Genomic DNA, 14,548 nt, shown 5'->3' with positions numbered 1-14,548 from the left:
ACATAAATGGATCTGGGGTAGAGAGGGCAAACAGCTTTAAGTTCCTCAGCATCCACATCACCGAGGATCTCACGTGGTCTGTCCACACGAGCTGTTTGGTGAAAAAGGCACAACAGCGCCTCTTTCACTTCAGACGGTTGAGGAAGTTTGGTATGGGCCCCCAAATCCCAAGAACTTTCTACAGGGGCACAATTGAGAGCATCCTGACCGGCTGCATCACTGTCTGGTATGGGAACTGTACCTCCCTCAATCACAGGACTCTGCAGAGAGTGGTGCAGACAGCCCAGCACATCTGGAGATGTGAACTTCCCATGATTCAGAACATTTACAAAGACAGGTGTGTAAAAGGGCCCGGAGGATCATTGGGGACCCAAGTCATCCCAATCACAAACTATTCCAGCTGCTACCATCTGGGAAATGGTACCACAGCATAAAAGCCAGGACCAACAGGCTCTGGGACAGCTTCTTCCACCAGGCCATCAGACTGATTAACTGATTTGAGTGTATTTCTATGTTACATTGACTGTTCTATTTATTATAAATTATTATAAATTACTATGATTGCACAGTGCACATTTAGACAGAGACGTAACAAAGATTTTTAGACAGAGACGTAACATAAAGATTTTTACTCCTCATGTATGTGAAGGATGTAAGAAAGTCAGTTCCAATTCAGTCAGTGTTAACGCCGAGCTTATTGTCATTTGCACAAGTATTTACATACATTTTTTACAAGAAAGAATACAATTAGACAAAAAAAGTTCATTGTCGTGCAAAGTAATCAGAGTGGTGATAAGTGTTGTTATACTCTAGTACTGATTAATATTGTGCTGATTCATTTTGGATGAGGGAAATTTGTTGGCCTGGGATGTGGTGGCATGGGACCTCGGGCATCTGTACCTTCTGCCCAATGGCAGCTGCGAGGAGATAGCGTGGCCTGGATGTGGGGATATTTGATGATTGATGTGACCTTCTTGAGGTAGCATCTCCATGTCGATACGGCTGATGGTGGGGAGGGACGTACCGGAGAGGTATTGAACAGAGACTATTACTCTCTGAAGCTTCTTACATTCCTGTGCATTCAAGCTGCCGTTACCAGGCAATACTGGAATCAATCAGGGTACCTTCAGCAACCCCTCTGTAGAAGATGTGGTCATGGAGATTTACAGGCTTGAACAGCCAGTAATCAGGGAGTCATATCAAAATATCAGTTTTAATGAAGGACGACTGTCTTCTTCCAAATCTAAATCATTGTTAGTAATTAAAGTGGAGGTAGATAATTTTGTCTGTAAGTTTGGGGAAATTAGGTATTTGGGGAAATGGAACAGAAAAGAGTTGGGGGCCAGTGTAGATCAGCCAAAATCAGACTGAATGATGAGACAAGCGTGGGGATCCTGATGGACCACTCCTGCTCATGTTCTAGAATTTTCTACAGATGTAGCATGGACAAGCATTCTAACTGGTTGCATCACTGTCAGATATGGAGGGACCACAGTATTGAAAAAGCTGTAGAGGGTTGTAAACTAAACCAGCTCTGTCATGGGCACTAGCCTGCCCACCATCAAGGACATCTTCAAAAGGCAATGCCCAGAAAAGTGCCATCCATCACTAAGGACACCATCCGGAATTATATCCAGTTGGCAGACAATTTCCTTCCACGCTGCTCTGACGTGCTGGGAAGTTGCATACGAGGCAAGTTACAGCCGTGGTTTTCCATTGCCTTCTGCCGGGTGAATTTTTTTTAAAGAGATCACCAGCTCTTACTGGGAGCCAGCTGGATTCTCAACCCGAAGTCCAGCACTGATGCCACTATGCCACCAGCCAGCCCAAAATACACTGTACTTTACTATAAATACAAGCCTGATCTAGTTTTAGAGTCAGATTCCTACAAATTATATTATGACATTATTACAGATAAGACAATCCATATTAACTGTCCAGATATATTACCCTAAACAAGCAAGAACAACTTATTTAATAGATATAGCTATTCCAAACACACATAACAAACAGAAATCAATACGTGAAAAGAACACCAAAGACATGCTGAATTAAAAGAGGAAATTGAAAGACTATGGAACATGAATAGGGTATACATAACTACAACTGGTATCATCCCAAAGTCACTACACAATAGCATTAAACTATTAAGACAACACAACAATATTTACAGTATATAAATCTTCAGAAAGCCACAATACTAAACACCACTAGAAAAGTCCAAAAGTTCCTACTAATGAGAAACGAGTGTGCTTGGCTATGCCCGTATTCACCACACATCTATAGAATTTTCTAGATTTACCAGCTTGAGCTGAGAAAAAAATAATAATAAACAAACAATAAATATCAACAGAACAAGATAAACAGTCCTTGAAAGTGAGCCTATTGGCTGTGGGAACAGTTCAGAGATGGGGTGAGTGAAATTATCCCCTGTGGCTCAAGGGCCTGATGGTTGAGGGGTAATAGCTGTTCCTGAACCTGGTGGTGTGCATCCTGAGGCTCCCGTCCCTTCTTCATGGCATCAAGATGAGAGCATGGCATGGGTGGTGGGTTTCCTTGATGATGGATGCCACTTTCCTGCGAAAGTATTCTGTGGTGATGTGCTCTTTGGTGGGGAGGGCTTTACCCATGGTGGACTGGGTCATATTCACTACTTTGTGTAGGCTTTTCCATTCAAGGACATTTGTGTTTCCATATCGGGCTGTGACGCAACCAGTCAGTATACCCTCCACCACACATCTAAAACACTGACGAAGTTCTATAGATATCATGTTGAATTTTCGCAAACCTCTAAGGAAGTAGAGGTGCTTTATGCTTTCTTCGTAATAGTACTTACGTGCTAGGCCCAGGACAAGTCTTCCTAGATGATAACACTGAGGAATTTAAAGCTGCTGAACCTCTCCACCTCTGGTCCCCCAATGAGAACTGACTCATCGACCTATGGCTTCCTCCTCCTGCAGTCAATAATCAGCTCCTTGGTGTTGCTAACATTGAGTGAGAGATTGTTGTGACACCACTCAGCCAGATTTTCATTCTCCCTGAATGGAACGTAACTCCTGTACACTGTGCAGTTGGTCTTTAAACACTTTCCACATGTCGGATGTGGACTTGCCCAAAAAAGAGCTGCTTCCAAATAACTCTCCTTAGTTCCTGAATAGTGGTCTGGTAATTCATCCTGCTCCAGTTTAATACTCTCCCGCAAGGTCCATGCTTATCTTCATCTGTATCTATCTTAAAACTTAAGGAGTTGTCATCACTGTTTCCTAACTGCTCATGCACTGAAACATCGGTTACCTGGCCAGGCACATTACCCAACACCAGATCCCGTACAGTCCTTCCTTTAGTTGGACTAGCTGTATCTGTATTTAAGAAAACCTCCTGGATGCACCTAATAAATCCTGCCCCAGTTAGACCACTCACCCGTGATTCACACTCAGTGTTTTAGAGAGAGAGCTTCTTCCCCTCTGCCATCAGATTTGTTAATGGACAATAAACCTACAAACACTAGCTTACTATTCTTGCTCTGTCTTGGCACTACTTAATTATTATTTCTTATATGTACAGTGGATCCCAGATAATTGGTCCATTGGTTAATTGGGTAGATAGTTATTTGGCACAACTCTTAACGAACAAAAACTGTTCTTTATTTGGAACACAATGGCGCTTAATTGGGACAGGAGACTTTTGCCAAACAGGTTCTAACTACTATCAGTCATTTGATGGCCATTAGAAGCACCATTCTTCGAGTGTACAGATTTTAAATAGCATCACTTTCATGTGCTTGTGTTGAAAATGCAGCGAGTTTTGCCCTTGATAGTTAGCGACAAGTAAACTGGAAGACAATTCAGAACTGTTTTGTTTACTGTGGGTTTCAAGCATTTGGACTTGGAGATGCCAGGGACAGCCTGGATCAAACATGAAACAATTTCACTACCTAAACAAGTTAGAAACTATGAAGAATTTGAAGGTATTGACAATCATCTTGATTGTTACAATGAAAATTAATAGTTGGAGGATAAAATTATCGACAACATTACGTAAAGGCAGTCCACTATCTCCACCAGGCGTCTGCATTGATTTTGTTTATTATGTACACTGGATGAATCTTCATCGATAAGTATTAGAAAATAATACAGTTTTATAGTACTGCAGTAGTATTGGTACTGTTCCAATATGTTCTGTATTTTACTAAAATACTTAATTTGTTACTCAGATTGTCTTTTTTAATACCTTTTAAACTATTTCCATGAAACTTCAGCTATTGGGCACGTGGCCAAGTGGTTAAGGCGTTCGTCTAGTTACCTCAAGGTCACTAGTTCGAGCCTCAGCTGTGGCAGCGTGTTTGTGCCCTTGAGCAAGGCACTTAACCACACATTGCTCTAGTGTCTGTGCGAGGAGTGGCGCCCCACACAGACTTCCAATCTGCGCCTTGTAAGGCATGAAAATGCCCGACGCAGGCCTCTCATGGTCTGAGTCGACGTTCCCCTCCCCTCAGCTATTGGGGCAGCTGCTTAACTGGGCCAAAATGTACTGGTCTCAATGTGTCCCAATTAAATCCACTGTGTTTCTCATTAAATCTGTTTTTAAAATATATTGCTGCCACCGCAAAGGGAAAAAAGTCATGACATATCAGTGATATTTAATCAAATTTGGATTCTGGATCTTCCTGTGTTCATGTGCAGGATTTGGCAGTGACTACATCTGCAGCACTTTGTACTGCTGAGGTGTCGTTATTCACCAAGGAATAGGCTTTAAAACCATCAGTACAGAATCAGATGGGTTCATGCTCAGGCCGGGGAACAGATGAACCTTGATCTCATCAAATGGTACAGAAGGCTTCAGGAGCTGCATGGCTGACACCTTGTGCTTACGATGCCCTCTGACTGTTGTGAGGTATTGAACAATTAAGTTCTCCACCAGTGCCATCTTTTCTGCTCTCTTTGTGCACTTTTTGCATCCTTCTCATACCTAACCTACCCACTCTGTTGTGTGTCAATGGCAAATTTAACCACAATATGGACTTTGAGGTTCTGACATTTAACTGTCATTCATTCTTTGGGGCACTCTTCTGTTTTCGTGGATCGTTGCGAAGAAAAAGCATTTCAGGATGTGCATTGTATACATTACTCTGACATTAAATGTACCTTTGATATGTTCAGTTCCCTTCTGCAAAGTCCTGGTATTAATTATAAATAGTTATGGCTCCAGCATGTCTTCCCGCCATACACTCCTCAAAAAGTTCAAAAATTACGAAATAAATTTATCCCTGAGATTCATTTTCTTGTGGGCATATGCAATAAACTATCAATTAAAGACTGGATCAACTGGGCGTGCAACCAGTGTGCAATTGACAAAACTGCAAATACTAAAGAAATAATAATACTAAATAAGCAATAAATATCAAGAATATGAATGATAGAGTCCTAGAAAGTGAATCCATTGGCTGTGGGAACATTTTAGTGATGGGGTAAGTGAAACTAAGTGAAGTTAGATTTAGATTATGAGGACACTCAGTCCTCGTTTATTGTCGTTTAGAAATGCATGCATTAAGAAAAGTTATCCCTTTTGGTTCAAGAGCCTGATGGTTGAGGGGTAATAACTGTTTCTGAACTGGTGGAATGAGTTCTGAGGCTCCTGTACCTCCTTCCTGATGACAGAAGTGACAAGAAAGCATGACCTGGGTGGTGGCAGTGGTGCCAACTGATGGATGCTGCTTTCCTGCGACAACAATCCATGTGTGTGGAGGGTTTTACTGGCTGTATCCACTACTTTTTGTAGGCATTGGTGTTTCCATACCAGGCTGTGATGAAGCCAGTCAATATAATCTCCACCACGCATCTCCAGAGGGTTTTTCAAAGTTTTAGATGTAATGTCCAGTCTTCCCAAAACCCTAAGGAAGCAGAGGTACTGCTGTGCTTTCTACATAGTTGTACTTACATGCTGAACCCAGAACAGGTCCTCTGAAATAATGAACTCCTCCATCTCTGATCCTCCGATGAGGATTTCTTCCTCCTGAAGTCAGTAATCAGCTCTTTGGCCTTGCTGACATTCAGTGAGATGTTGTTTTTATGGCACCACTCAGCCAATTTTTTAGTCTCCCTGCTGCGTGTTGATTTGTCAGCACCTTTGATTTGGCCCATAACAATGGTGTCACCAGCAAACTTGAATATGGAATTGGAGCTTAGCCTCACAGTCATATGTGCAAGGCAAGTAGAGCAGTGGGCTAAGCACAAGGCCTTGTGGTGCTCCTGTGCCCATGGAGATTGAGGAGGAGGAGATGCTGTTGCTGATCTGAACTGACTGGGGTCTGCAAGTGAGGAAATCGAGAATCATCCTGGTCAATCAGCAGCCATTGATAACAACTTAAAATTCTCATCTCTCTGTTTACCCGGAATCTGCAACACATGACAGACTCAAAATGCAAGTGCTGTCTCAGACAAAACAGGCAGCATCTACACAGGGAAACAGATAGTCGACGTTTCGGGTCAAGACACTTAATTGGCACTGCTTGCAGTAGAAAGTAAGGACAGAGTTATCACCCTTGGTCCCATCACAAACCCGCCCTTCCCTCTTTCTAAAACAGATGGGTTCAATACTAAGACTGATCAGTAGCTGTAACTACATGACCTGCGATCTCCCTGGCAGCTGCAACAGATACACATTCCGCAAGTAACACCCTTAAACTTTCTGAAGATGCATGAGAACGTAGATGCTGTAATCTGGAGCCAAAGGAAAAAGGGAAAATTGCTTGAGGAACTCAGCGGGTCAGGCAGTGCAGAGGGAAAAGGATGGCTGACATTTTGGATTTTGTTTTAAATAAGTGATTTGTAAAAGGGTTAAAGGTAACATGAGGAAACTCATGTAAACCCAGAGCATAGCAAGGATCTGGAAGCTACAGTCTGACAGAGAGAGGAAACTTTGTTATGTTTAATTAGTATTAAACTGAAGTACTGTAACAGATAGCAAACATACTGCGTATTCTGTTGTTTCACTTGAGGTGAAACGCCGCTTGCAGAACAGGTGTATTTTGCCAACTGCTGTGGAAAGAGGCAGCCGAGGTTTTCAAGAAGATCCAAAACCATACAATTCAGTTTCAGGGGTCTTCAGGAAGGATAGCTGGAGAGGACGACTGCAGAAGATGAAGATAAATGTTTTTCAGAGCCTGGGATGCTTATGAAGTGAGCAAAATCCTCTACAATGACTTCTTTACAATTATTTTTATCATGGTCCCTTCTACCATCACTCCATCATAATCACTACTACCACCACTGCTGCCAGAATAGGATCAGAAACGTGAACCTGTTGGTTAGTTGGTCATTGTAAATTTCCTGTGATTAGGCTAGGATTAAAAATCAAGGGATTCCTGGGCAGCATGGCTCGAATTGCTGGAAACACCTGTAAGTGTCCTGATTCACATCTTTACTGTTCTGCTGTAGGTATTTCATTTAGCATTTCTGTTAGAGCAGTCTGTTCTGCTGTCAGCCTGTTTGGGTTATTGTTGAAGGGAAGAGATGATGAGGAATGTGTGGCATCCAATTAGGATGGTGGAACGAGGGGGAGGTTTCTATGGTGAGGGACACTAAGGTTGGTCTTGGGTCTTTTGTTCAGCGGGAGATGAAGACAGAAGATGCTGGGGAGAACCGGTCATCGGATACAATCCGGTGGGAGACCCATTTGTTTGAGATGGATTGTGATATTCGGAAGGTGGTGTGTGCTTTCACGCAGACCAAGGGCCCAGCGCGTGAATGACAGAGAGTTTCAAGATGAGCTCCAACTTGCGCACATTTGACTGTTTAATTATAATGGGCCCCTTTTGTTTTTCCTTTGCTAACCCTTTAGTTAAGTAAGAGTCATAAATATGATACCTTTAGTCGTTTGCAGTGTGCTGTCTGTTATTTCTTGACACTGAGTTGTAACAGGGTAGCAAATTATGCAGCATCTACACAAATCGGAGTTTGGTGTGGAAGAGTCGTCTCAATCTCACGAGTTTGGTGGGACCAGAGTGTCTTCCCTAGACTTATGCAGCCAACGAAACCAGCAGGGTTCACACCTATTCTGCATAGTATCTCAATAAATAAATAATTGAAAACTTTGTTCACATTATTTTCTAAATAAATTGTAAAGAGTGTAACCCCTGTTTTCAAATACACCCAGTGGTGTATTTATTAGTTACCTCCTGGACCTAATGAAGTGGGCACTGAATGACTTCTTGTGGTCTTCTGCTCCTATCACCTATCCATTTCAAGGTTCAACGTCTCGTGTGTTCAGAGATACTCACTGTTGTAACATGTGGCTATATGAGTTACCGTCACGTTCCTGTCATCGCGAACCAGTCTGGCCATTATCCTCTGATCTTTCTCATTAGCAAGGCATTATTGCCCACAGAACTTCTGCTCATTGGATGTTTCTTTGTCTTTCACACCATTCTCGGTAAACTCTAGGGACTTGTTGTGTATGGAAATCCCAGAAGATCAGCAGTTTCTGAGATACTCAAACCACTCTGCCTGGCAACAACGATCATTCAATGTTCAAAGTCACTTAGATCACACTTCTTCCTTTCTGACGCTTGGCCTGAAGCACAATGGAACCTCCTGACCACGTATACATGAGTTATTCATGAGTTGCTTCTGCATGATTGGTTGATTAGATATTTGTGATAATGAGCAATAACTAATAAAAGTGGCCACTTTGTGTACATAAAAACACTGGGTGCTGGAGATAAAAGTATTGATTCAGTATTTGTCAAGTACATTAAACTCTAGCCTAGCTGCAGGAGCTGTTAACCTCAGTAGTGAACATAGGCTGGGATAGTGAGTGTGATCCAACCTACGACATGATTATCTGGAGAATCCAGCTCCTGCAGTTACTTGTCAACTCACTGGTGCTTCCACAGACCAGCTGAGAGATGGAATCTCTTCCCACACCTACAACAGGAGAATGGCTCTCCCCAGTATGAACCCATTTGTGTGTCCTTAGGCTGCATAACTGAAAGAATCCCTTTGCACATTCAAAGCAGATGAACATCCTGAACTTGTCGGTGTGTCTTCAGGTCCAATAATTGAATTGCTGCACTGGGAGCAGGTGAAAGGTCTCTTCCCGGATATCGATAATGGGAAATTCACTGATGACAGTGCCGTTGAATTTCAGGAGGTATTTCAGAGACTTTCTCTTGTGGGTATCATAATTGTCAAATGCTTAAGTGACATCACTGTCACATGTTTGAGAACTCTCCCTCATTAATACATTGTTTACAGATTTAACTTTCATGCCTTACAAACTTCAGTTTTTTTTTAAGGTAACAGGGGTGCTTCATGAGTGTAAGGCAGTGGACATCATCTGCATGGACTCGGGTAAAGCATTTAATGTCCCTCATGGTAGGTGATTAGGAAGTTAACGAAGCATGGGATCCAGGGTGATTTACATTTGGATACAGAACTGGCTTGTCTACAGAACACAGTAAGTGTGTAGGCTTGTTACTCCATAAATAAGACATCTTGCCTTTATTGGAAGATGATTGAGTGTAAAAGGAAGTCATGCTGCAGCTATATAAAACTTTGGGAGTATTCTGTGCAGTTCTCATTGCCCAATTACAGGAAATGTGGAGATTCCAGAAGAGGTTTACCAGGATGCTGCCTGGATTAGAGGATTGAAGCAAAGCTGGACAAACTTGGGTTGTTCTCAGAGCATTGTAAGCTGAAGGGATACTGACAGAGGTGTTTAAAATTGAGAGAGGCAGAGATAGGGTAGAGAGTTAAAATCTTTTCCCCAGGATAGAAAGGTCAAAACCCAGATAATGTGCTTTTAAGGTTGGAGGGGCAAGTTTAAAGGTGACATGAGGGTATTTGTGTACAAACGTGTACATGCAGAGTGGTGGGTGCTGGAATGGGTTACCAGGGTAGCAGTGGAAGTTTGGTGGAGTTTTAAAAAGTTCTAGATAGATAAGTGACTGGAGAGATATAGATGATACACAGGAGTACTAGTATAAATTGGCATCAAGATTGGCATACTATAGGTCAAATTAATTGCCCAGTACTATACTGCTGTATGTTCACTTGATTATTTTATTGCCTCTCTCTCCCTTCTGAATGTGTCTCTATATCAAGAGACAAGATGAAACTTTCCACTCCAAAACATCATTCTTCATAATTTACTCCAGTTGTGATGTAATCCCACTACCAGACACTTCCTCCCTTCCCCATCTCTCTCTGGCTTCCACAGGGACACTCCCTCTGTGACTCTCTGGTCTGCACATCCCTCCCCACCCTCTGCCATTCTCTCCTACAACCCTAGAGGTGTAACATCTTCCTCTACATCACCTCCCTCGCCATGATCCAAGGACGTAACACAGCCCTTCCAGGTGAGAGATTCACATTCAACTCCTCCAGTCCCACCTGCTGTATTATGCTCGTAATGTGACCTTCTCCAAACCGATAAGATCAAACACAGATTAGGTGCCTGCTTTGCGAGCTACCCTGCATTCTGCCTGGAGTTACCATCTTGAGCTCTTGGCTGCAGGCCATTTTATCTCCTTTCCCATTTCCACACTGAATTCTCGCTCTTTAGCCTCCATCACTACCAGGTGAGACCAAAGAAAAATTAGACGAATAACATATATTCCTCTGAGGTAATCTTCAACCCAATGGCATGAACACTAAAAAACAAAACCACAGTTTCAGGATAATCTGTTCCTTTCTCTCTCCTGATCAAACCAACCACTCTACACGCAAACAACAGGAATTCTGCAGATGCTGGAAATTCAAGCAACATACATCAAAGTTGCTGGTGAACGCAGCAGGCCAAGCAGCATCTATAGGAAGAGGTGCAGTCGACGTTTCAGGCCGAGACCCTTCGTCAGGACTAACTGAAGGAAGAGTGAGTAAGGGATTTGAAAGTTGGAGGGGGAGGGGGAGATGCAAAATGATAGGAGAAGACAGGAGGGGGAGGGATAGAGCCGAGAGCTGGACGGGTGATAGGCAAAAGGGGATACGAGAGGATCATGGGACAGGAGGTCCGGGAAGAAAGACAAGGAGGGAGGGGGTGACCCAGAGGATGGGCAGGAGGTATATTCAGAGAGACAGAGGGAGAAAAAGGAGAGTGAGAGAAAGAATGTGTGCATAAAAATGAGTAACAGATGGGGTACAAGGGGGAGGTGGGGCCTTAGCGGAAGTTAGAGAAGTCGATGTTCATGCCATCAGGTTGGAGGCTACCCAGGCGGAATATAAGGTGTTGTTCCTCCAACCTGAGTGTGGCTTCATCTTTACAGTAGAGGAGCCCGTGGATAGACATGTCAGAATGTCACTCTACACGCTCTTCTTTTCAATGCCCCCCCTCCACACACAATCCCATTGTTAAACAGGTTCTTCCCCCCCCCCAACTTGGTTCCATCTGCCCATTACCCATACACTTAGCCCACTGATTCCCCATCTCCACTCCTACTATTACCATTCCTCCCTATGGTTACCACACTTCATCACATTCCATAATCTACAGCCCTTTGTTGCCTCCACCTATCACCTCCCAGTCACATAGAACAGTACAGCACATTACAGGCCCTTCAGCCCACAATGTTGTGCCGACCCTCAAACCTGCCTCCCATGTAACCCCCCACCTTAAATTCCTCCATATACCTGTCTAGTAGTCTCTTAAACTTCACTAGTGTATCTGCCTCCACCACTGACTTAGGCAGTGCATTCCACGCACCAACCACTCTCCGAGTAAAAAACCTTCCTCTAATATACCCCTTGAACTTCCCACCCCTTACCTTAAAGCCATGTCCTCTTGCATTGAGCAGTGGTGCCTGGGGAAGAGATGCTGGCTATCCACTCTATCTATTCCTCTTATTATCTTGTACACCTCTATCATGTCTCCTCTCATCCTCCTTCTCTCCAAGGAGTAAAGCCCTAGCTCCCTTAATCTCTGATCATAATGCATACTCTCTAAACCAGGCAGCATCCTGGTAAATCTCCTCTGTACCCTTTCCAAAGCTTCCACATCCTTCCTATAGTGAGGCGACCAGAACTGGACACAGTACTCCAAGTGTGGCCTAACCAGAGTTTTATAGAGCTGCATCATTACATCGCGACTCTTAAACTCTGTCCCTTGACTTATGAAAGCTAACACCCCATAAGCTTTCTATTCCCTATTCCCACCTGAACATTTACCTGACATCTTCTACCTCATCCCTCCCCTGTGTATTCTGGCTATCTACCCTCTACACATTCAGTCCTCATGAGGGGTTCCATCCCAAAACATCAAGTATCTCTCCACCTCCACAGATGGTGCCTGATCTGAAGTATCTCCAGCTATTTGATTTTTTTTTGTTCCAATTTCTCCAATCTTTCATCTCCAGCAAAGGTGTTAAGTCTCATTACCTCATTTTACTGTTCCTATATTCCACACTACCTTCCTTATCTGCATCAACAATATTTTCCCTGCAAACAGCTGCAAAGATTTTATGATCCACCTTCCTTACATTCTCCTCCACACATAGATCAATTTTTTGGTCACTCATAGACTTCTTTTCTTTGACCTTTTGCTCTTTGTATGAACACAAAACATCTTTAAGTTTTCTTTATTTTAAACTTACCATTATACTTCCATTATCTGGACTTTGCTAATTTCCCTTTTAACTTGATCCTGACACACACTTCCTGTAATATTGAGTTCTCAGTGACTAATTATTAGACTGTGATATAACGTTCCTGCCATCACTTTCTCTCATGCACTCTGCCTCTTGTCATCCAGGTGTCCGTCCTTTCTCTTTTGAGGAAGACCTTTACCCTGAACCTGCTCCCTAATCACCTCCGGTTGCTCCAACACCCATTTACCTTCAATTAACTGCTTCAAGATCACTTCTCGTAACCCAGTGCTCAGCCTTGTACAACTTGCCCCAGCTCAGGTAAGGCCAACGAATCCAATTTTATCTTTGACTTTTTTCCCACAGCAATGGTGAACTCCCAATTCCCCTCATGCCTATTCCAACCATCAGACCCTCCAATTCTCCCCCACCCTCTCCGTCGGAGGGAGGGTCACATCACTCCCCTCATGCCTATTCCTACCATCAGACCCTCCAATTCTCCCCCACCCTCTCCGTCGGAGGGAGGGTCACATCACTCCCCTCATGCCTATTCCTACCATCAGACCCTCCAATTCTCCCCCACCCTCTCCGTCGGAGGGAGGGTCACATCACTCCCCTCATGCCTATTCCTACCATCAGACCCTCCAATTCTCCCCCACCGTCTCCGTCGGAGGGAGGGTCACATCACTCCCTCCCCTCAGACCACACTACCTTCACAACACAATTCTCCCACAGACCAGCCACCACAAACCCGTCCCGTCCCTCCACCCAGACCCGCTCCTCCCCTCAAACCTTCCGCACCAACACAACGCTCTGATCCAACGCGCCTGCGCACTCGTATCGCTGCCGAGAACGTGGACACCGCTGGCTGCCGCCCCCATTCGGTGCCGGCCCTAGACATGCGTCCTCCGTCAGAAGCCGACTGTACGTGCCGCGCCTGCGCACCTGCTTTCCACCCTCGCTGAACTGGTTATTAAAGCCTCACCTCCCGGATTCAAGTCCAGTAAAACTGACTGGGGGGCTTCAAACGGTTATTTTTGGAGAACTAGGTAACAGATGCATATTGAAGGGATATGCATCACCTGCTCTTTTACCCCCGTCCTTCCCACCATCCAGGGATCTAAACAGCCCTTCCGGGGGAAGCAGCGATTCACTTGCCCTTGTTCCCATCCACTCCTGCATTCTATGCTCAGAACGGGGCCTCCTCGACACCGGAGGAACCAAACACGGGCTGGTTCACCGCCTGGGTAACCTGATCTCCCGGTGACCGGTCACTTTAATTCTCCATGCCGACCCCCACACTCAGGTTGGAGGAACAACACCTTATGTTCCGTCTGAGTAGCCTCCAACCTGATGGCATGAACATTGACTTCTCTAACTTCCGCTAATGCCCCACCTCCCCCTCGTACCCCATCCGTTATTGCTCATCCTCTCAGTTTCCTCCCTTCCCCTTTCTTTCTCCCTCGGCCTCCTGTCCCATGATCCTCTCATATCCCTTTTGCCAATCAGCTGTCCAGCTCTTGGCTCCATCCCTCCCCCTCCTTCTATCATTTTGGATCTCCCCTCCCCCTCCCACTTTCAAATCTCTTACTAGCTCTTCTTTCAGTTAGTCCTGACGAAGGGTCTCGGCCCGAAACGTCGACTGTCCCTCTTCCTAGAGATACTGCCTGATCATTTTACCCCTAGACTGCGATAGAGCTTGGTTGATTCCTATTACCCTATTTCTGTGTATATGTGTGTATTATCATTGCTAACCTGTTACATTTATATCCTTGCGATTAGTGTACTGTATTACTTATTTCTTTAATAAAAGTTTATTAGTTCCTAGTAATCACAGACTCCAACGAGCGTTCCATTTCTGCAGGTTTGGCAACCCAGTCACAGGGTACGTAACAATGCCAGGTTTGAGTATCTCAGAAACTGCTGATCTCCTGGGATTTTCATGCTCAAGTGTCTCTGGAGCTCACAGAG

General features: G+C 44.2%; 1 protein-coding gene across 1 annotated transcript in view; it reads right to left on the bottom strand.

Annotated features, from left to right (window-relative positions):
* The window catches only part of LOC134352467 (uncharacterized), a 192,867-nt gene that overhangs the window by 92,438 nt on the left and 85,881 nt on the right, over positions 1 to 14,548 (bottom strand). Inside the window, exon 8 of the mRNA XM_063059744.1 lies at positions 13,370 to 13,543. Within this exon, the coding sequence (XP_062915814.1) occupies positions 13,370 to 13,543 (174 nt within the window). The remainder of the gene's footprint in view (positions 1 to 13,369; positions 13,544 to 14,548) is intronic.

This window comes from Mobula hypostoma, chromosome 10 (assembly GCF_963921235.1).
Source record: "Mobula hypostoma chromosome 10, sMobHyp1.1, whole genome shotgun sequence".
Classification (NCBI taxonomy): domain Eukaryota; kingdom Metazoa; phylum Chordata; class Chondrichthyes; order Myliobatiformes; family Myliobatidae; genus Mobula; species Mobula hypostoma.
This window is presented reverse-complemented; position numbering and strand designations above follow the sequence as displayed.